The sequence below is a fragment of the Haemaphysalis longicornis genome, unplaced genomic scaffold (genome assembly GCF_048455015.1).
Source record: "Haemaphysalis longicornis isolate Haplotype H1 unplaced genomic scaffold, Haemaphysalis longicornis Haplotype H1 scaffold_12, whole genome shotgun sequence".
Taxonomy (NCBI): domain Eukaryota; kingdom Metazoa; phylum Arthropoda; class Arachnida; order Ixodida; family Ixodidae; genus Haemaphysalis; species Haemaphysalis longicornis.
The window spans coordinates 89,915,322-89,937,541 of record NW_027526225.1 but is presented as its reverse complement, the minus strand read 5'-3'; the positions used below and the strand labels follow the sequence as shown (position 1 = coordinate 89,937,541).

Sequence of the window (22,220 nt, the reverse complement as noted above, 5' to 3'; positions counted from 1 at the left end):
TCTGTCTGTCACCCGATTCGACCGCACGTCAAAAAAAGGTTGGCCGCGTATCTGCTCACTTAGCTGCAAATGACGTCAAAAGACCTGCCACGTAAATGCCTCTCTTCCATGATAAACACTGTGGAGGCTTGCTGAAGCCAGTTACCACCTAGGATAGTTACCTAGGACAGACAGTTGCCTAGGACAGTTACCACCTGTAACAGGAAAAAGAAGTATCTTGTGCCTAATAAGTTTTTTGTGCCTGCTCTAAGCTGCGCTAGTATTAAACCAAGAGTATGAAAGATGGGTATATTAGTCCTTGTTGGTTAGATGACACGTCATCACCCCGCTACAAAGGAGAAACCAATAGCAATCATCATCATCATCATCGCCATATATTGAAATCTTTCGTTACTGTTGGACTTGGATGCTGCCATAAGGTGTATGCTTGGGCGTGAGCTTTTTTGTATTTCTGGGTCAAAATACTCTTTTCGATTCGTATTTTTTATTTACCATTGGAATCACCACGCGAACCTCTATTTTCAATTAAAATAACGCTACCTAGTACCATTCATGTATCGATATTTTGCCTCAAATATGTCTTATATTTTCTTTTTGCTCAACAATATTGACAGGTAGGAAGTATTGTACCAGATTTTGTTTTTTGGAAATTTTTCGCCTGTGTAAATTTCTCGTTTCAGAAACCACAAATCTTTTGACCGGGTGGCTGAATCGAGGGACAGACAGACAGACAGACAGACAGACAGGCAGACAGACAGACAGACAGACAGACAGACTATCGCCTTTAAAAGGCAGTTCAAAGAATGTTCGAAAACGAAGTATCTGTAAGCAAGACCGTTCGATACTACCTGTAAGACCGTTCGGTACTACTAACACCGCTTCCGTGGCTCCTAAGTGCCCACATAATTCAGCGCAAGAAAAAAAGAAATCTGCGACATCATTGAGGTGAAATATAAGTGTATAGCTGAGGGCACCAGTTTTGTTTTAATTAAGAAGTCAGGTTGGACTGGTTTTTCAAACCCACACACAAAAAAACAAGAAAGTCGGTAAAACGGTGTCGAAGGGAGGCGAAGTATCCCATCCATACTAAAACATTACATGCCGCCTAGAGCTGCTACAAGCAGAAAAAAAAAAATCGTGCGGGCAGTGACAATGCGGGACAGTTGGATTGAACAAACCTTCATCGCATTCACCGTGGCAGGATGGAGAAGGGAGGGAAAGGAGGGTAGAACGGGAAGAGAAGAGAGGGAATTACGTGGCAGAGACTGCAGACGACTATCGTCTTTGGGCGACATTTGAAGCGAAGCAAGACGATACGCGGCGAAGTTTTTCTCCCCTCCCCCTCCCCCCCCCAAAAAACAAAAAAAACAAAAAACACCACGGCCACTGATTTCACCAGCTTGCGTAAACCATACGAAGCTGTTTTGAAACAGGAAAATATTAATAAAATCGAACGTCCCTTTCCTAAACGAAAAGGTACAAAACTTGATGGTAAACACGCAATGCGCAATGACTACTGAGGCTGTGCAACGACGCTCCCGATTACGCTCACGAGCGCGTGCCCGCACAACCGCCTGCTCTTCGGCCGAACGAATCACTCGTGGCCCATCCATAGACCTGCGAACGTGGATTCAGGTCATCAAGACCATCAGATCTCCTTCAGAGGGGCTTTACCGTATGCTAAACGTAATGTCGTTTAGCATACACAACGCAAGTTCAAGTTAGTTACTTCAAGCTTTGCTTGAAAAAAATTAGCAGTGGCTTAGCTCGGCTATGCCAGGATATACGTTGCGTGAGCTAAGGTTCAGCTGGTATCGTGGTTGTCTAGGATTGGCTTGATTATCATGCATACTGCTGCAAAAACGATTTCCAATTCAATCCAATCCAATCCCAATCAAACCCAATCCAATCGCGGCGGCTGCAGTATAGTGAAGTATTCTAGTTCACTATAGCTGCAGTAGCGGCGGTGGCGGCGGCTCCGGCGCGCCAGCTGGGCACCATGAGACGTCACTGCGCCTCGCGCATGCGTAGCACGGCTCTCCAGGAGCCACGCGAAACTGCTCAACCTCGGCCAGTGTAGCTCACGCTACAAAAAGCCTAGGCAGAATCGCCACTCCCAGTGTGAACGACTTGCGATAGAATTCATATGTAGAGTACCACTTAGTGCCATGTGGGTACTGCTATAAATGACGAGATGGGGCTGATGTACGACGGCGCATTTTGTGCAGCAGATATATGTGTGGCGGTCGCTTGCGAGGTCTCGTCTCGGCTGGGCAGACAGCCGGCCGTGCAGGTGGGGCGGTCTGACTTGGAGCGAGGCCAGGCGCACAGGAATAAAAAAGGAAAATAGACGGGTGCCTATCTGTATCTGCACGTATGTTATTAAGAGCAGAACATTTTAGGGGCTTGCCTTGTCCTCGTAGCTCGCTCACTGGACCCAAGTAGAGCCACATGGCGTTGCTGTCATCGTGGCGTCCCACAGAGGCTTCGAAGACCACGTGGTTTACGCAGTCATAAGCGTTCGAAACTCGTGGAACGCTGGCGCTTGTCATACATCTCCCCGTTGTTTAGCGCCAAGAAAACTGCAGGGGCATTTGAGTCAAAATATACGTAATTAACCGGCAGCGCCCGCGTTCATTTAGTTAGGAACGCTCGTCGGGTTGGTTTTTACGATAGTAAGCGGAAAAAGTGGCAGTACAACGCCAGAACGTGCGGGAGGAAAAGTAAGCACGAAAAGAACAGAACTCCCGCAGGCGCAGTTTCAAACAGGGGGCGCGCGAGAAATTTTGAAATGGAGTTGCACAAACCTCCGTTGAATTCATCCGGAGAGGAGTGAAACAGGGCGGCGAAGAACGTGATGGGTGGTAGCAGTGAGCGGATAACGGCGCCACCGCCCATTATGCGGAATCACTGCTCTGCACGTCCGACATCTTTCACAGTGAGTGGAATAGCTTTACTATTTTTATTCCAATGGGCACATTATCGCAAATAAAATAAAAGAACGCGGAAGATAGAAGATGAGCGCTGTTGCATTAAAATAATGTGCTCGAGACAAATGCTGGGCGGCGTACATTTCATCAGAGCGTATTTCGGAGAAACGGAGATATAAGGATGGTGAGCTCGTTATATCTGTCAGGTAAATTAAAGTTACAGATGAAATAACGAAACTGCAGGGTGGGTGGATGATAATATTCTTGGAATATTGCGTGCCTCGTACGACTTTTATCGACCAATCCGACGCTTCAGACACTTACCCAGCGGGACACTGTTTCTCGGAATCTATTTGTGAGCAATAACATAAGCGGTCCCATCACTTCTCGTTGATATGTTCCCCCTACCTCAGCATTTCTTATAGTTTTCAATCTTTATTGAGCTTAAATTAAAATCCGAAGCTCTTTGGTGATACAGCAAGATTTAGGTCATAATCAATCAATCAATCAATCAATCAATCAATCAATCAATCAATCAATCAATCAATCAATCAATCAATCAATCAATCAATCAATCAATCAATCAATCAATCAATCAATCAATCAATCAATCAATCAATCAATCAATCAATCAATCAATCAATCAGCTGCTATACGACTTAGGTCATAATAACAAAAAACCCAGTCTAAAATCACAACAGGAATACCGCAAAAACCTAGCAGGAATTCCTGTAGTCCGACAAAAAACTTTGTCGGGACAACAGAAGTCCAGTTGTTACGACTAAGCCATCTGTTGTTACGACATACACAATTCTGTCATAACGACAAAGTCAATTTTCTCAACGACAAACGTTCCTGTAGCCACAACAGAATTGCCATTTCTCCACAATGGGCAATAACATTCAAACCATGTGCTACTACTGACGGAACATCAGGGTCACGACATGACAGGAATTCGGCCCGACGGAACATCAAAATCAGGACAGGAATACGACCCACGGCAGAACATCAGAATCACGACACGACAGGAATACGACAAGACGACAGTACGACACGCGAAAATACGACAAACTGCAGAAATTTTTCTTGCCGTCTTTTTCGACTGATAAGTAGCTATATTTTCAAAATCAGAAAAAAACACACACAAAATGCACTACAAACTTGAAGCTTAGTAGACGAAAAGTTTGACAGTCAACATAATTAGTCGATAAGCCTGTAGCTTCCGTCAACGCCGGAAAACTGCTCGACGTTTTAGTAAGACCCCGCAGCTCATTGGAGTTTAAAAGGGCGTCAATGAGCAGTGCCGATTCGCAATTTGCATACAGAGAAAGCCGCCAGACGTGGTAAAAACTTGAATGAGCCTGGCTCCGCGGGATGGCGGTACTTGTCCCGGCTAAGCACGTGGTGTGCGTTGGATGTTCCGAACTCTACCCCACCAAACGGAAAGTAATGCTTCGACTCCAATGTGAGTGCGATTAATAACATCTCTGTTGACACCACCGTTGAGAATCGGGTTGAAACGGAGCAGACGACGCATGTTGGTTTTTTTTTCTGCGGCGTGCGGGCGCTGCGGTACAAGCCGCGCCATGTCCGTGGCGCTTCGGTCATGCCCGTGGCCGTTTGCAGTGTTGCCAAGTGAAGAAATTGACAGCTTAACTTTTGAGTGAATACCATCTATAGGATCCTAGATTTTCGCTCTAGTGCATGCCTTGATTGATTGTAGGGTTTAACGCGCCGACGCAACGCAGGTGATGAGGCGCGCCGTAGTGGAGGGCTCCGGATTAATTTTGACCGCCTGGGGATCTTTAACGTGCGTCGAAATCTCGTACACACGGGCGTTTTTGCTTTTCGCCTCCATCAGAAAAGCGGCCGCCGCGGCCGGGAATCGAACCCGCGACCTCGTTCTAGTGCATGCCTTCCGTGCAAAACGCTCTTTCTACAGCTGAGCAGCAATATTAATTTTCTATCGCACTGTGACAGCGAACAACTCGTTCACGCTACAGATGAGGTTTAATGCCACGAAGATAAAATACAACTTTGTTCTACTTGAAAGAACTTGAGTTTGGGGGCTCACTCGGCTCCATTCCAGCCCCGAAAGACGTTTTTTTAACCGAAAAAAAAAAATGCGACAAATGTTTAACAACATTTAAATTTCGCGCCATATATAGTGACGCAATATGCGCAGGAACGAAGCGTCACGGACCGGAACTACAAAAAAAATTATCAGTGTGTTCACTGCCCGTTAGCATTCAAGGGATACGATCAAATGGAACTAGAGGCGTCACTACAATCCCCCAGTCACGTTTTTGGCCGGTCGTTGACCGCCAATCGCACAAACAAGGTTTTGTGACGTCACAGAAAAATATCAGGAGAGTGGCTAGAGGGTCGCCACTGTTGAATAGGTTCTCTTTTTTATCTCGACTATTCGTTTGAACTTGGCAATAAAATTGGTATTATTGTTGCTGTGGGGACGAAGCGCCTTTTTAAAGAAGCAAACTTCTATTTTTTTTCATGGCGGCTCTAAGGTTAGGCCTTAGGGCACTTGACCGCATTGGCGAGAACTAGAAACGCTTCGATTGATTTGATTGACTGTGTAGGGTTTAACGCGCCGACGCAACGCAGGCGATGAGGCGCGCCGTAGTGGAGGACTCCGGATTACGTTTGACCGCCTGGGGATTTTTAACGTGCGCCGAAATCTCGCGCACACGGGCGTTTTTGCTTTTCGCCAGTGAAAACGTTTCACAAGCAGTTGTTTTCCACCGCTTTACACAGATGTAGTAAAACACCCCAAACGTAAATATGAATACGAGGGGCTGTTCTCGCGAGCGTGCCCGTTTGACAATGTGCACCCGATAAACAGCGTGTGAGGAAGCCTGTAACGGTTTTCTGCGAATGCGACTTGCCAAGGGATCATCTAGAGCCACTAGATCAGGGTAGCTTATTTATTGGCTCTATGCTCACAGAGCCACCAGATCAGGTTTATTTAGTGGATCTAGGCTCATGGATAGAGTTACCACAACACGTTACTGCAACTCTGTTCAGATTCTTTCATTTATTTACTGCAAATTCGACAAATCTACAGAAGACCCAGGCTGCAGAAAGGACAGCTCACTCAAAAAAAGAATGAACAGCACCAACAATCTTAATTAACAAGTCAATATGAAACTATAGAAATCATCAGTCGAGTGTTGCGGTTTCTGCTGATTAATTCGATTCCATTATTGAGCACGAAAAAAAATGTGTGTGTGTGTGTGTGGGGGGGGGGGGGGGGGGGTTAGTAGAAAAGGTACAACGTTTCAGTTACTGCCAATTATGAAACACCAACTTAACACCAACTTCCAGGTGCAGGAGAGCAGAATAAACGAGGTGGCGTTCCCAATATGAGATACTTGGGCCGATGCTCTTCAGTGCCGTGAGTGGCTATAGTATGACACCGGGCAGCCACCGGCGGCCCTGAATCTTGGCCATCTCAATTATCACAGTAATCTCACAAAGAGAGACAATCGAGGGCGAATTACAGGAATAAATCAATTCAGTGTACGCATTTTTTATTAACTTATTCTCTTTAGACAGCGTGATTTGCTACGTTCATATATATCTCCACGCTCACGCCACTTTCGCAGTGCATGACGTATATCTCGTTGCGTGCGCGCCATAGGATTATATCACTTGAGAACAAAGGAGAGAGATAAATGTATTGATCCCCTGACTTCCTCCTCCGTCGCGGCCGCGGTCCCGTGATAACCGCCTAATTAAAAGCCCCCTCCGCGCTACCACATCTTATTGTCCCGGAGTGGAGTGCTTCGCGGAGAGCGGAAATGCTGCTGGTTTCCCTGGCAGTGATCTCTACGCTGTTTGCGCACAATGGTACGTTTGTTTGACCTGATATATTCGTCCACTCGGGGCGACCTTCGCATGCACGCATTAATTTGGTACACTTTAAAGCGGTCACGCAGACAAACTACAAGTTTGTTTTATTCGAAAGATTTCGTGTCTTGTGGTGCTCCCCAGCGCTTGTCCGGAAGCAAACGATGCTTTATTCGCTGACAAATTTTTAATTTAAAATTTCGATTCTCCCGCCAAATCGTGTGTTTTCATGACGTGCGCAATGAGCGAAAACGCCCGTGTGTGCGAGATTTCGGCGCACGCTAAAGATCCCCAGGTGGTCAAAATAATCCGGAGCCCTTCCCTACGGCGCGCCTCATCGTCTGCGTTGCGCCGGCGCGTTAAACCCTAAAATCAACCAATCAACGTCTGCAATGATGTCATATGTGCTGGGGAGCCTTGTTTACCGTTAGTCAACCTAGATGGCGCCACCATACCATGGCGGGCCGTCTTCTGCCTTTGCTTTTGACCGTATTTGTACCTGTAGAAAATAATCGTTTCGTGAAACATGGGGTTCGCTCGACAAATATAGTCACGTAAGACACCGTCGCTTCCGCCAATCGGCCAGTGTCGTCTGAGAAAACCCCAAAGCGCCGCAGTGCTGTGCAGCTAAACAAGCATAGTGCGCGCAGTACCAACAGCAGTACGCATCGGTACTTCTATGTTTACGTGTACTTTCGTAGCTTCCACTGTTTAACGCACCATTCTTACTGCTATAAAAATAATGTTCCCTTAATTTAAGCGCAAATAGCTCGCTCGGCAAGCTTATAAGCCCTGCTAATTTGAGTTTGTGTTTGCCAACCTAAGCCAATCGCAGAGCTGTCACATAAGACATCATAGGTTCTGTGGCGGGAAATGAGCTAGTGGGTCGCATGGCCATTCCCTTTTTTTTCCTACTTATATAGCTTATTTGAGCGAAGTGTGCTTTAAGAGTGGTGTCAGTATGATTCTGACGAGGCAATCTTTCGAATGAACAAAGTGGTGTTTTGTCTGCATGGCCCCTTCATTTTTTAAAACTGCGAATGCGAGTGTGTTGCTCGTCTTTTATCCCAAGATACAGGGGATTTTCCCACTGGTCTTAATTGATCCATCAGCAGTGATTCTGCGCTATGTGATCCTCATTTAGCGGTTGCTGAAGTATAAAGTAGCTCGCATTCCCCGTCAGAGCCCACTCATATTTTGGATCAGTTGCAGGCGCGTGCCGAAATGTACGCCGAGCACCGTTGACAACACTCTGGAGCAATGGCCTAGCCATGAATATTTTAGGGGCGCAGTACCTTAGGGGCTCAGGCTGTCGGCATTTCCTGTCGTCGTCTCGTGTAGTCACGGCACTAAAGCACCAGAACACCCGTTTTCCAACGCCTCGCACTAGAACGCAACGCGTACTAAAATAAAACTGTGTAATGGATAAAACCGGTTAAAAATAAACTAACATGATTTGAAGCTTTGTGGAACGCTCCCTGTCCGCTTGGTCAATCACAAGCCGAAGCTGTTTGTAGACGGGGAATAATTTGTGTTAGACTCAAATACCCACCGGCTCTCGACGGTAGGCCTGATCGGGTCGTGTGGTTAGTCGAAGCCAGAAAAGGAACACTTCCCAGGTGCCGAGGCGTCGTTGATTCCCGAAGACCAGCCCCCAGGGCGAGGCGCGCTCTTTGCACTGCGCTCGCGTTGGCCCCTGCCGCTACCCCAAACTATGGCAGATGGGCCATGCAAATTGCTTAAATCCGGTTCAACGCAATCGCAACCCAAAGCGTGCGATTGTTCCTCCCATCGGCGCTTCTCCAGCACCCAATCAGCGCGTTTCGTGTGACAAGAGAGACGTCTTACAATCTTTGAATACACTGCATGCTTGATGGCCCGTTTTTTTTTTTTGGTGGTGTTATACGCCGCCGGCAAGAAAAAAAAACAACCTTAAAGTAAATACGCCTTTGCGCAAACATCATTTCATTTTCATTTTATCTAGCTTTCTTATTTTGTTTTTGAACATGAATATACCGACGCGGAGTGTGAACAGCGTGGACAAAAAAAAAAAAAAAAAAAAAAAAAAAGCCGAAATGCGGACGGAACAGAGGGCAGAATGCACAGCTCAGTAAATTTCGGCAAGTGTTCTCACACCGTACCCTTCCATGCACCCCACGGATATACGCCCCTGCTCTGGAGTCCAATGTCTTAAAATGACGGAGTTGGTTGTCTATTATTGGCCAGACAGCCCATTTTCTGATGAGAGAGAGAGAGAGAGAGAGAGAGAGAGAGAGAGAGAGAGAGAGAGACTTTATTTTGAGGAAGGGTCTCGAGGAGAATCGAAGTCCGAATGGTGGTGGCATGAAGTCCCGCCCCCTCCTGGACGTCTTCTCCTTGTCTTAGGTTGGCGGTCCCGTGGTGGCCGTTGGCTAATGCCTTCCGGCGACCTCTTCCGCCCTCTTGACCAGGCGGACCTGTAGGTCCGGGTCGGGGCTGCGAAGCGAGGCCTCCCACCTCTCCTCAGAGGGGATTACGGGGAAAGTGGGCCAGGTTGGCATGGGCACCACATAAGGCGCCCATGCCGATGTGAAAATTCTATTGAAGTCGACCTTGGTACATACGTGTTTATGCTGCTGACTTCTATGTACGTTCATTATTGCGGAGCCATCGCTGAAGTGTACTAAGCTCCAAGTACACCGCCTTTGAAATGATAACAGTGATTTCCTTTTGAGCCGAAAAAAAAAGGCTTAATTTTTACTAAAGGTGCAACATAAGAAAATATCATTTTGTTTTGGCGTGTTACCTTTACTATTAGGTGTTCTCTAGATTACTCAGTTGAATGCCCAGAATTATTTGTTTGCTCGGTAAAAAAAAAAAAAAAAACAGATACACAAGTCAACAAGCAGTCTCTTAGCTGGATACTAGAGCTGAACTTCCAATTCACTTTTTCTTTTTTCGAGGCGTTTTTTAGACACATCTGTGCCACATAACATGCCATGGTCGTCTGTACACTGACATTGGTGAGCAGCATAATTATTTTACACGACTTCGCACAAACTTTGTTTCTCTTTTATTTTCCTGGTCCAAAGCTTCTATAATTAGTCTTTTCTTAGAGGGAGGAGGAGTGAAGGGGAAGGGGGTGGCAGGAGCTAAATGTTTACTTCGTTCTTACCGACTTTCATATTTCCATCTCAAAAGTTATTTGCTCTCTGCAAATGTTCCCGTCACATGATGTATTGACAGATCCGTCATCTTAGCCTCAGACTACATGATTTTCTATCGCAGCCACAGCATACCCCATTAGTCAGTCTTTTTCATGAAAGAAGAGCTTGAATAGCATACGATGCGGGGAAGCCTCCCTACGATACAGTTGCGGTAACGGCGCATCCATAATTTTACAAGTTAGTTAAGCGCCCAACCGATGGCGCTACCATTCAGAAAAAAAAAAAAAAATTAGAGCCGTACCACTCAACGTCAAAGCTGCCGGAAGTGCAGAGCAGTGATTCACCATAATGTGCTGTAGCGCCGTATCCACTCACTCTACCACCCAATGCAATTCAAATTTCCCGCCTCCGCAGTGCTCGCGCGCCCCCTGACTGAAACACCAATAGCGGGAGTTCTGTTCTTGTTATGCTTGCTTTTCTTCCCACTCGTGCCGGCGTTGCACTGTCACTTTTGTTTTCGCTCGCTATCGCAAAAACCAACCCAAATAGCGTTTTTAACTAAATGAACGTGGGAGCTGCCGGTTATTTCGTATATTTTGCCTCAAATATACCTGCAGTTTTCTTTGCGCTAAACAACTGGATAAATTTGACAAGCGCCAGCGGTTCGCTAGTTTCGAACGTGACTATATAAAACGCTTGGCTTTCGAAGCCTCTGTGGAACGCCGCGACGACAGCCGCTACGACGGAACGCCGTGCGGCTCTACTTGGCTCCAGCGAGGAGCTACGGTGACAAGGCCAGCCCCTAAAGTGCTCCGCACTTAAAACTCAAGTGGGTCACCTGTGAAAGGAAGGCGCAAATCAGAAGTTGTACGAAGGCTTGTTAAAGACCAGGCTGTTCGGCTGCTCCCAGATGCGCATGGTAACTCCTAGAGCGTTACGGACGACACGAGAGAGAGGAAAAGAAACAAACGCTCCTTTAATATACGCGATGATACTGTCCGCATTAACAATCTTCTCAAGGGAGCCGAATACTCGAATTGCGCAGCGCGACATCCTGTATAAGCTTTCGTAGAATGTTTCGGGGCCCCTTTTAACTCTTAAGCTCTCGCGGTCGCAGCGGAAGCCGAAGTGATGTGCTACGGCGAGCTGGGCTGCATGGAGATGGGCGGCGCCTTCTACGACCCCGTTCACCGGAAGGTGAACAATGTTCCCAATAAGCGGGAGGAAGTGGACACCGAGTTCCAACTGTACTCGCGGGACGGCCAGCCGGACGGAACCAAGCTCCGCTGGAACTCTACGCTGGATGACGTACGCCGCTCCGCCTTCAGCGGGTCCAGGCCGACCAAGTTCCTGATCCACGGCTATCTCGACACCGTGGCCTTCGGGGCCTGGCTGGCGGTCAGTCAGTCTTGACGTTGCCTTCCTAAGTAACTCGGGGTACGAATTGCAAAGCATGCTCACTGGACAAACAGAGTAGAACCGTGGGACTGAAAATTAATGTGCAAAAAACTAAAAATTCACGCATCTCCACGAAGTGAATCTCGACGAGTGGGCGAAGCACTTGGGATCATTCTTACCGTAAATCACCTGTGGCATTGGCCACTCACGCATGTAAATGAGTGACAAAGCGTGTGTACAGTATATACAATTCCAGTCCAATCCAATTCGATACAATTCAATTTAATCCAATCCAATCCAATCCAGTGCTCCTAGCGCATGCGCAACACTGTGTGCACGGATGCCAAGGGACAAGCCACGGGCAAAGTGAGGTCCTAAATTGCTTCGCCCCCTAAAAGTAATGATCAATAACCTCGGGGCAGCGCAGTGACTTGAGATAGGGGGCGAGGCAGTGGAAGTGGTAAACGAATATATCTACTTAGGCCAAGTTGTGACCACGGATCCCAACCATGAGGCAGAGATAATCAGAAGGATAAGAATGGGGTGGAGGGCATTCGGCAGGCATTCTCAGATAATGAACGGAAGCCTACCATCGTCCCTGGAGAAGAAAGTGTATGACAGCTGCATGTTACCGGTACTCACCTACGGGGCAGAAACTTGAGGGCTTACTAAGAGGGTTCGACTTAACTTGAGGGCGACTCAGCGAGCAACGGAACGGAAGATGATAGGTGTAACATTAAGAGACGAGAAGAGAGCGGAGTGGGTCAGGGAACAAAGGCGTGTTAGGGACGTATTAGAAGAAAGTAAGAAGAAGAAATGGACGTGGGCACGGCATCTAATTCGAAGGCAAGATAACCGTTGGTCATTAAGGGTAACAGAGTGGATCCCTAGAGAAGGCAAGCGTGGCAGGGGGCGGAAGAAAGTTAGATGGGCAGATGAGATGAAGAAGTTAGCACAGGACCGGCATAATTGGAGATTAATGAGAGAGGCCTTTGCCTTGAAGTGGGCGTATATAGACTGATGATGATGATGGTGATGATGATGATGATACCACACCCCATGGGACATTCAAAAGAAGAATCAGCTCAATAAGGCTCTGCGAAGTTCATTCGGCTGCGCCTAAGCAGTCTGCGTTTCCTACTCTTTGTATTGCCGGATGAGGATAAATTCAAATATTTACTTTGTATCTGCTCAATTTTAACCAATCTCCGAATTACGTCCCGACTAATACTTCTGTCACACGGCAAATCTAATGTCATTCAAAGTGAATGACATTAGCTATTTATGACATTTGGTATGGCCGTGCGGTTCTGCACGGCGAAACAAATGTCATTTGATAGTGATAGCGGTGACGATTAGCGAGCTCGCAAAGCCCCAAGATTATATTTTAAGTGCATCTACATCGATTTCATGCGTAAAATTTTTTTAAAAAGATAGCAAAAGAAGATTTTTATGTAAAAATAAGAAAATCGGCAGTTTTGGTGACAGCAGTAGACACCAAAAGCCGAGACAAGTCCGTAAAACATCCGTATGGGTAGCGCGCGCACTGGGAATGATATTTTCTTTTTTTGTTATTACTTGTTGTCTTTCTTTATCTAAAAAACAACAACATGAAGTGGAAAATATACGTTTACTAACAGATTTTAGAAACAGTCTTCTTCGATTTATTACTAAACTTTATTCTCTAGTGGGGCGCCACTGCTGTCGAGGCTACTCATTTGGCTGCTGAATGAGCTCCCGAACCTCAGTTAGCCGCTAAATGTCATTCGGTATTCTCGTGTAGCACCGAATTAATGAAATTTAGAGCGAATTACACTTGCTCTAAATGTCATTAGATCTGCCATGTGACAGGGGTATAATTTTGATGTTCTCGATATTGCTGGAACCCCCGTAGTTCTTATTAGCTATAAGTGTGACACGGGCGCTGCTACGCCTATTTTTCCCCCAAGAACAGCTTCAGATTCACAGCCCCTTCGCTAATGTTACCGCACCGTTCTCTTGTTATGCTTTAAGGCACCGGTTCTCAACCATGACCATGCCGGGGACCCCTTTCGGGCTGGCAAATGTTTGGGGGAACCCATGATAAAAGATGTTGATTCGTGCCGATCTCAAACAATTTGCTATTTGAGTTAAGGTCGCCCTCATACTTATTCAATGCCCACCTTTTGTGCCTGACGTTTAGTGTGGTGTGTGTCATATTGTCAGACAATTTGCTCTTGCAGCTGAAAGTCACCCATACACCTATTATATGCAGCCTTTTGCGTGTGTGGCGTTTCCGCATAGCTGGCATGTCGTGCAAAAAGCCAACCTTACAATGTGTCCCACGTTGAGAAATTAAACGTACGACTTTTTGCATGCCAAGCACGGTTCGGAAATAAGGGAAGAAGGAAGGGGTAGGATTTGCGGGAAGGGCTTCGCGGACACCTGAAGGGCTCTCGCTGACCACCATTCGAGAACTATTGCTTAAGGGCAGTCTCGATTTTTAAATTAAACAGAGAGAGAGAGAGAGAGAGAGAGAGAGAGAGAGAGAGAGGAGAGGAGAGAGAGAGAGAGAGAGAGAGAGAGCATTTAATGGTAAAAGCGAGGTTAGCCGAGCCATATCGCTTGGCATGCTACGCCGTATGAAGGAACGAAAACATGAGGGTCTGTGAACTAAAATAAATAAATAAATAAATAAATAAATAAATAAATAAATAAATAAATAAATAAATAAATGAATGAATGAATGAATGAATGAATAAATAAATAAATAAATAAATAAATAAATAAATAAATAAATAAATAAATAAATAAATAAATGAATGAATGAATGAATGAATGAATAAATAAATAAATAAATGAATAAATGAATAAATGAATAATGAAAGAACGAGGTGATGTCCACGAGTGTTCGAGCCCACTTACAGAGTTTGGAGCGCACATACACAGAGCAGCGCAACTCAGACGAGGATGCACTAAGAATACCCGCTCGAGCGATTCACTGTCAGCCATGGCTTCTGTTGCGTAATAAAATATTTATTCAGAGCATCACGTGTCTGCGGAAATAAAGTGGGTGAAGAATCACCGGCGTTATACAAAAAAAAAATAAAAAAGAGAGAGCCCTGGTCAGGCAGCGCCACTGGGAACGGCCCGCGTGTACACCATTTTCCCCTCCGACAGCAAGGTCAATGATTTACCCATGCATGGGCCTCCCCCGTAGATGTGGAATTTCCCTATCACCTCGTGCTCACATTGTCCGCACAAAGCATCGCAATCACTGAAGCACGCTGAGCAAGCGGAAGAACTGATATGCGCCGAAAAATGAGAGTTCTAATTGAACAGATAAGACCTCTGATTACCAAATTGCCTTTGTGCTCGGAAAGGCTGGTATTCCAGCAGCGCCTGGTTTGGCCGCTATAGGAGGCGCCGCATGAAAGCGAGGGGCGGTACCACGGCCAGTGCTTCTGAGCTCTGCCGATTCCACCGTATTCCGCCGATTCCCCTCCAGTCAACTGAAAACCCGTTCTGGTAACGTTTTTTAACCCATTCGAAAGCCTATCTACGTAATTATGGGCGTGCATGCATAAATACGAAGCTTCGCGCAAACATACGAACAAAAATTAAAGCCGTTCCATTCAACGCGAAAGCTGTCGAAAGTGCAGAGCAGTGATTCGTCATAATGGGCTGTGGCGCCGTTATCCGCTCACTGCTACCACCCATTATGCTCTTCGCCTACCTGTCTCACTCCTCCCTTGATGAATTGAATGGACGGTTTGTCCAGTGCAATTCAAAATTTCCCGCCTTCGCAGTGCTCGCGCGCCCTCTGCCTGGAACAGCGCGAGCGGGAGTTCTGTTCTTTTTGTGCGTGCTTTCATCCCGAACGTGCCGGGGCCTTACGGCGCAGTTTAGAACGCTTTTTTTATTTTTGGCAGCCACGTTTTTCGCTTACTATCGTCAAAACCAACCCAACGGGCGTTCTAAATGGACGCTGGGGGCTGCCCGTTATATGCAAAGTCTTTGCCTCAAATGTACCTGCAGTTTTCTTTGCCCTAAACAACGGGGAGATGTATGACAAGCGCCAGCGGTTCAGGAGTTTCGAGCGGTTATGAAAATAGAAACGGCTTGTTTTTCAAGCCTCTGTTTGCGTCCGGTACGCCGTAACGCCGTGGGGCTGTATTTGGAGCCGCTATCTCGCTGCGCCGCCTGATTCCGGCTGTCGCTATACATTGCGACAGCGAACGAACCAACAAGGCGAGCCCCTAAAGTGTTCTGCACTTAAAAACGTTTTTCGCCTACATGGGAGAGCCGGTGGGAATTTCGGACCGGATGACCACCTCTTCTCTGTCCGAACTAGCGATGTTTTAAAAATGGATAAGAGCTTACCAGTGTTAATCAAAATGTCAAAATGTCCCAGGCAACAATTGTAAATTGCCCCAATTCTGTTACTCGCTTTGCTTTTATGGGGTAAGTACTGACAGAGTGGTTTTCAGGCGTACCACCATGGATCTTGCCGTCTTTTCTTTGACTTCCCATTATAGCAACAAGACTCCAGTGCACGGGGCTTGTCTCGATCTGGCGATCGTCACACCTTCGCTCCGATTTGAATTCATTTTACGTGGCGAAGCAACAGGGCTCACGGTGTAATTCGCTCCCGAGTGAAGCGTGCGCGTGCGTGCGTGTGCGTGTGTGTGTGTGTGTGTGAGAGAGAGAGAGAGAGAGAGAGAGAGAGAGAGAGAGAGAGAGAGAGAGAGAGAGAGAGAGAGAGAGAGAGAGAGAGAGAGAGAGAGAGAGAGATGGATGGATGGATGGATGGATGGATAGACGGACGTACGGACGGACGGACAGATCGACAGACAGACAGACAGACAGACAGAGATAGATATATAGATAGATAGATAGATAGATAGATAGATAGATAGAGAGAGAGAGAGAGAGAGAGAGAGAGAGAGAGAGAGAGAGAGAGAGAGAGAGAGAGAGAGAGAGAGAGAGAGAGAGAGAGAGAGAGAGAGAGAGAGAGAGAGAGAGAGAGAGAGAGAGAGAGAGAGAGAGAGAGAGAGAGAGAGAGAGAGAGAGAGATTTTATTTGCCGAACAGAGGTTGCCCGTGAAATGGTGAAAGGCAACCCTAGACCGGGATTCCGCTCACTCGGGCGACCACCAGACTGAGCTGGGTATCCGGTTTTGTGCTGGCCAGGGAAGCCCTCCACTGCTCGAAGAAGGGGTCGGGGACGGAGAGTGGGGGAAAATCTGGGGTTCGTTGGCACGCCCATGCTACACAGTATAGGGTGCTAGGCTGGGACAGTAAGTGTAGAGCGAAGGAGCGATCTCCATATGCGTGGATGCAATTCCTGAGCCTTTTGTTCCGGTTCCTCTGGAATTGGCGAGCAGGATATGAAGAACGCGTACCTGAGGACAGCCGACGTGAACGTGGTCCTGGTCATCTGGGAACGAGGCAACCAGGGCAGCTACGAGCAAGCCGTGGCCAACACTCGGATCGTCGGTGCCGAGATCGCCCTCTTCATTAGGAAACTGAAGGTACGGTCGTCTTGCTAGCGTGGCTCCGCAACCCCTGTGCCGGGGTTGGCTCCTCTTGCGTTGTTGGGAACCGCGCAGTGTGTGTTACTTGCACGCCGACATAACCACACAATAACGGCGAGTGGTGAAAGGGTTTTCGCAGGAACTGAATTGAAGGGGGGTGGGGTACGTCGAAGTGTCTAGGGGGAAGGGGAATATTATATATTGGTTTTCGATTTGGAATCGAAACATACAATTTTAACGTATTTTGTTACCCGTTATACCTTGTGTGCGGGAAGGGTCCCATTACATGAGCCCGTTTAGCAAAGAAGACGAGCTAGGAACGGTAATCTTTAATTTTTCATTTGTGCCCTAGACGTCAAGACTAAAGACGACGATTGCGCACGTTTACTTCACTTTACACAGGGATGAAAGTCGAAGTACTGAACTCATGAAACTAACCAACGAGGGCTACATATAACGTGTCGAGCAATTACTCGGCAGTGCAGACTACTAACAATAAACCTTATGGTGCTGTGAATTTGCGAATGCGGCACAAAATCGGTTGGATGCGTACATTATAAGCACGGATACTTAATTTGCACATCCCGACCGTTCACTCCTAAGCTGAACTATTAAAAATTTGGGGTGTGCCTTCAGAAAAACAAGGGAGAGAGGTGTACACCTTTTACCTCACCCCCTAGCAGTGTGTAGGGAAATCACTGGAGTGGTGAAAGCTGTCCTTATACATCGCTTTTTAATTTACGCTTGAAAATAAGGGGACTGGCGGGGAGTACCAGGGACCTTTATGGGCCTATAGGCGATGACAGGGAGTAATGATTCCATTTCAGGAAGCCTCCGGAGCCGACCCACGGACCATGCACGTGATTGGCCACAGCCTGGGTGCCCACGTCGCTGGCTACGCCGGGGCCAACACCACGAACCTCGGGAGAATCACGGGTGAGCTCATTTTAGAACCGCACGCGTGAGAGAGATGCTCGCGAGGAAGGCGAGACACGCATACCTCCAGAACAAACAGATATCAAAAAAAAAAAAAAAACGCCTCCAGTCGCCAAACGTTTTGCGGTATGTGAAATTTCGTCCACATTTCTTTAGCTTTCTTCTGCTTGAATGATGACTGACTGACTTTCATGAAGGATGACTAAATGATGAAGGATGACTGAGAGAGAGAGAGAGAGATCAAACAATTTAAAGCGGCCCATGTCCGTGCTGCCGATAATGGGGTTCTGGTGGGCCTGGAATGCGTTCAGGCGGGTATTCCGCAGGTGTCAGGGCCCCGCACGTGGGCAATATATCGGGTGAGGCGAGGCCAACAGATGAGGCGAAGATCAGGCGGAGGAGCGGCCCAGCTTTCCCATGAGTATGTTAGGTGGGATAGTAAAAGGTGCGGATGAAGAAAATGGGGTGATCGCCTGGCGCGAGGATAAGTCCAGTAAATATACTGAAATTCGAAACAGCGCGAAGAGACGGGACAAGGAAACGACGACACAAGGCGCTGCTACGGGATAGGTATGTTTAACGTCGTAAGTATGTTTAACATCGGGATAGGCACTACACACCTGACAGTGGGGCGTGCCATCTCGGGTCATTATACAGTGAAGAATTAGGTCACAAGGGAGGGAGAGAGTCTGAGCCTGGCGGATGATTAACGCCGTGGTACGCCTCAAGGCTCCATCCTATCGCCCATTCTGTTTAATCAAACTAGGATGACTGAGCCAGGATAACTGAGTAGCGGAAATGGGAATGTAGGGTTTGATGCGTCTCATAACGGGTGAGGTGTAGGGGAAAATTCTTTTATGACACTGCAGCTGCACTGGTGCAAGCAGAGCAGCATATGCTCATTTTTTCTTTAGTAAAACAGAGCTACAGTAGCGCTCAGCACTGGTGTGCACTGGTCTGCACTACACTGCGCCCGTCTGCACCAGTTCGGGTAGAAGAAATGCTTCAGGCGGCTCCCGATGAGACTGCCCGGAGGAACAACGTACACCTGTTTTATGCACACGGGTGACTTTTAAGGATTCAGGCTTTATTCAACGCTTTATCGACCCTGTAACATCTTTTTACCGAAATTGCCAATTACGACGTTTGTCGCACCCGTATGCGGCACTAACTGCGTACTACGGCAAGCTAATTCAACCCGTGGGAAGTCTTTGAGCGGTTTGCTCTACTAGTTTAGTTCGCGCCGCTAGCAGCAGTTCACTTTGGTAGCAGTGCCTCATATTCGGATGGTGTTCCAGGTTGTACGCTTATGGAATGAATCTATAACATGAAAATAGTTTCGACCGCTTGTTTTGAAAATTCCAGAAATCAAGGTCAAGCAATTTTGTCGCGTTTGAAACAAGCGCAGGACACTGCGCTGGAGCTGCTTTCTGGATCATCGCAATTTCTGCAGGAGTGACTATGCTGGTGTTATTCAAAGTATTTCAGTAGTGCTAATATTTATCGAGAAAGCTTGCTTTGCGCGCAGTTTCAAGTTTATCCCTTGGTCTATCATATTTCATAGCCGTTTAAACTATCCCGTATGTGCCGTAGCTTTTGACAATCAGTAACACAAAACCTGTCCCGAGAATGCGAACTATTTCTGCGGTATTAAAGCCCAAGTTGACTACTTGAGGAAGAGGCAAATACACCAACCAGGGGCATTCACCGAAACCGATTACTAAGAAAAAATACTCCTCGGGTCCTGGCGCATACAAGGGAACCGGGAAGGCCTGAATAGATCCCTTCCCACCATCTACGCCCACGGCCTCCGAGGCACAAGGGCAAGGTGCGAGTAAAACAAAAAATAAAAAGAAGACATCTTATAAAACTGCTGCTTCTTGTCTTACACAGTCACCCCTGATGAAGGAACCGAGTAGGTTTCGAAACATTGGGACCGCTTTCAATAAACGCCCTTGGTTGGAGTTTTTGCCTCTTCCTCAAGTTTAACTCTGCCAGACAGAGTTTTGTCGAAGATGTTCACATTCAAGTTGACTACTTTCACTATGCGAAATGTCATTATCTTGTAATGGCATTACTAGATGCCTGAATTTCGAGCCGGGAAGCCGGGGATGCCGTTTAAAGGGACCCTGCAACACTATCGATAAACGCTTTCACTCTTTCCTTCGCGTCTGGAAGTACTGCAAAAGTTATCGGAGCAGCAATTGCCTGATTTGCTCGTTGCAACACATACGCCTCCCGTTTCTGCTTTGTTTTTGTGGCTTTAAAGTTGCTATCGAAAAGCGTTCATTGCTGCAACTGTAGGAAAACTGGCTAACAGCCGCTACATGGCCTTAGTCATTTGAGCCGTCGAAGAACGTCCAGACCGAGAAAGAGAGAAAAATCTTTTGAGCGAGTTTCCAAGTTATCTGATGGGCATAGAGCAGTAATTTTTGGCTGAGGTACTTTGGGACCACCTCATCTAAGTACTGGATGGGTTGGGTGACTACGTTCTAAAACCATTTAAGATTTCAAAAAAAGTTGAAAAAAGTGTTGCAGGGAAAGGTTCGCTACTGCCCGCTGCATGTCGTCCTCTCTCCCAGCTCTGGATCCCGCCGAGCCGTACTTCGAGAAGATGCCTGCCGAGGTACGCGTGGACCGCACGGACGCCGAATTCGTGGACGTCATACACACAGACACGCACCCGGCCTTTTCCAAACTATGTAAGAATACGCCACGCCCATCTCTTTCGAACACCCTCCTCTACACGCGTTGCTTTGCCAGAAGCCTGGAACCGCAGTTTGTGCTCAGTCCACTGAACGGCGCCACTGCATGCTCCAAGTTAATGTAAAAGCCGCAAAAAGAAAATTTAAACCCATTCCGCCATGCGTATGTGGATGGCCAGCAGAGCTGTGACGTCACTGCAACTTTGTAACTACAGTCACAGTGGCTTTGTAGTCGCTGTGATATGCACCGATGAGCGTGCTCGCAATTGCATACACATTCGTCAATTCTACGCACGCACGCCGGTGTGTGGTTGGTTGGGCCGGATTGGTGTGGCGTCGCAAGCAGATGTCCTCAACCCGAAACGTGCAACACACTTCCTGTACGGTCCTGACTCATTCCCTTTGGAATCACGTGGTGTCACCGCAACTAACCCACGGTACGAGGACAGTCCGAGAAAACCTAAGCACTTGAACGAGTACTGACACGAAATTTCAAAGCTCAGCTAATTATGTAAAAAGCTTCCTTTGCATATGGAGATAGATACCCCCTCGGAAGTTGAAACCCTAACTGTTCAGCAGCACGTATTTTAAATCAATTTTAATCCTTGCGCGCACGAGAAGGCTCATCCGCGTCATCGATACAGCTCATGACGTCATCTGTGCTCCGACCCAAATGGCCGACGTCAGGACTCCCGTGACATATCAAGGCAGCCGCGGTGCTATTGGCGCGTGCTTCTCCGCCTTATGCATTACGTCACAGTTTTTGGGACTGACGTCACGTGTGACTACGGCCCGTCGGTGCGGTCTGGCCCGCGCGCGCGCGCTCAGACTGGCATCGGTTGTGGCGCGACGAGGACAGTGACGTCGAATGCGCATTCCCGTCACGGCTGCCTTGGTGTTCGCTTCACCGAAACCGAAACTGACATGAATAAACGCAGCAGTAAGTAATTATTTATGCTGCGTTAGACAATCTAATGTGCCATTCGATGATTTGTGAAAAAATGGGCCCATCTCCCCGCGAGGGGGACTCGAGTAAATGCGTCGCATAGGGGGTGGGTGTATTGCGTTAACGTTTAGTGTTTGGGGAGTTGGTGCTATCACGTGTACACCACGCAGCTATCACGCCGCTAGCACGCCGCTGAGTCGCCAACGCACGCCGCTGACGACGTAGTTTGAATGAGTCAAGGATATAAGGCGCGTTCGTAGCCTTTGATTCTGTGTTGGTTTTGTGGCGCAGTGGGAAGAGCACTATGTACCTCGCGTTCCGCCCACAGGTAGTGAATGCGTTGTATCAGCAGCTTCTTGACGTAGTTTGAATGAGTCAAGGATATAAGGCGCGTTCGTAGCCTTTCATTCTGTGTCGGTTTTGTGGCGCAGTGGGTAGAGCACCATGTACCTTGCGTTCCGCCCGCAGGGTCATGGGATCGAAACCAGGCGCCGGTAACTGTTATTTATTTTTATAGTGTAGGGGGAGGCTGGCTGCTGCGGACGCCGACGCACGGGTGACATCGTGAGTTATACAAATGTTATGCGTTTAAAACGTAACACAAAAATTTCGTGTCAGTACTCGTTTAAGGGTTCGGAATGCGAAGACATGAATGTCCAATCGATCACCCAATACGCTTTGCTTTCGCCTCGCGTTCTCCAAGGGTTGCGTCCTTTTGCCGCTTGACACGATTCGCTTCGCGATCCGCTTCCGCCTTACGCTTTCGAATGGCTTCGG

The 22,220-nt window shown here is 47.4% G+C and overlaps 1 protein-coding gene across 1 annotated transcript in view; it reads left to right on the top strand.

Moving 5' to 3' along the window:
- Positions 1-6,639: 6,639 nt before the first annotated feature.
- LOC144162978 (pancreatic lipase-related protein 2-like) overlaps positions 6,640-22,220 on the top strand; it is a 38,636-nt gene continuing 23,055 nt past the window's right edge. The window contains exons 1-5 of the mRNA XM_077693736.1: positions 6,640-6,797; positions 11,061-11,341; positions 16,707-16,853; positions 17,684-17,792; positions 20,375-20,494. Coding sequence (XP_077549862.1) covers positions 6,749-6,797; positions 11,061-11,341; positions 16,707-16,853; positions 17,684-17,792; positions 20,375-20,494 — 706 coding nt within the window. The 5' untranslated portion in view covers positions 6,640-6,748. The remainder of the gene's footprint in view (positions 6,798-11,060; positions 11,342-16,706; positions 16,854-17,683; positions 17,793-20,374; positions 20,495-22,220) is intronic.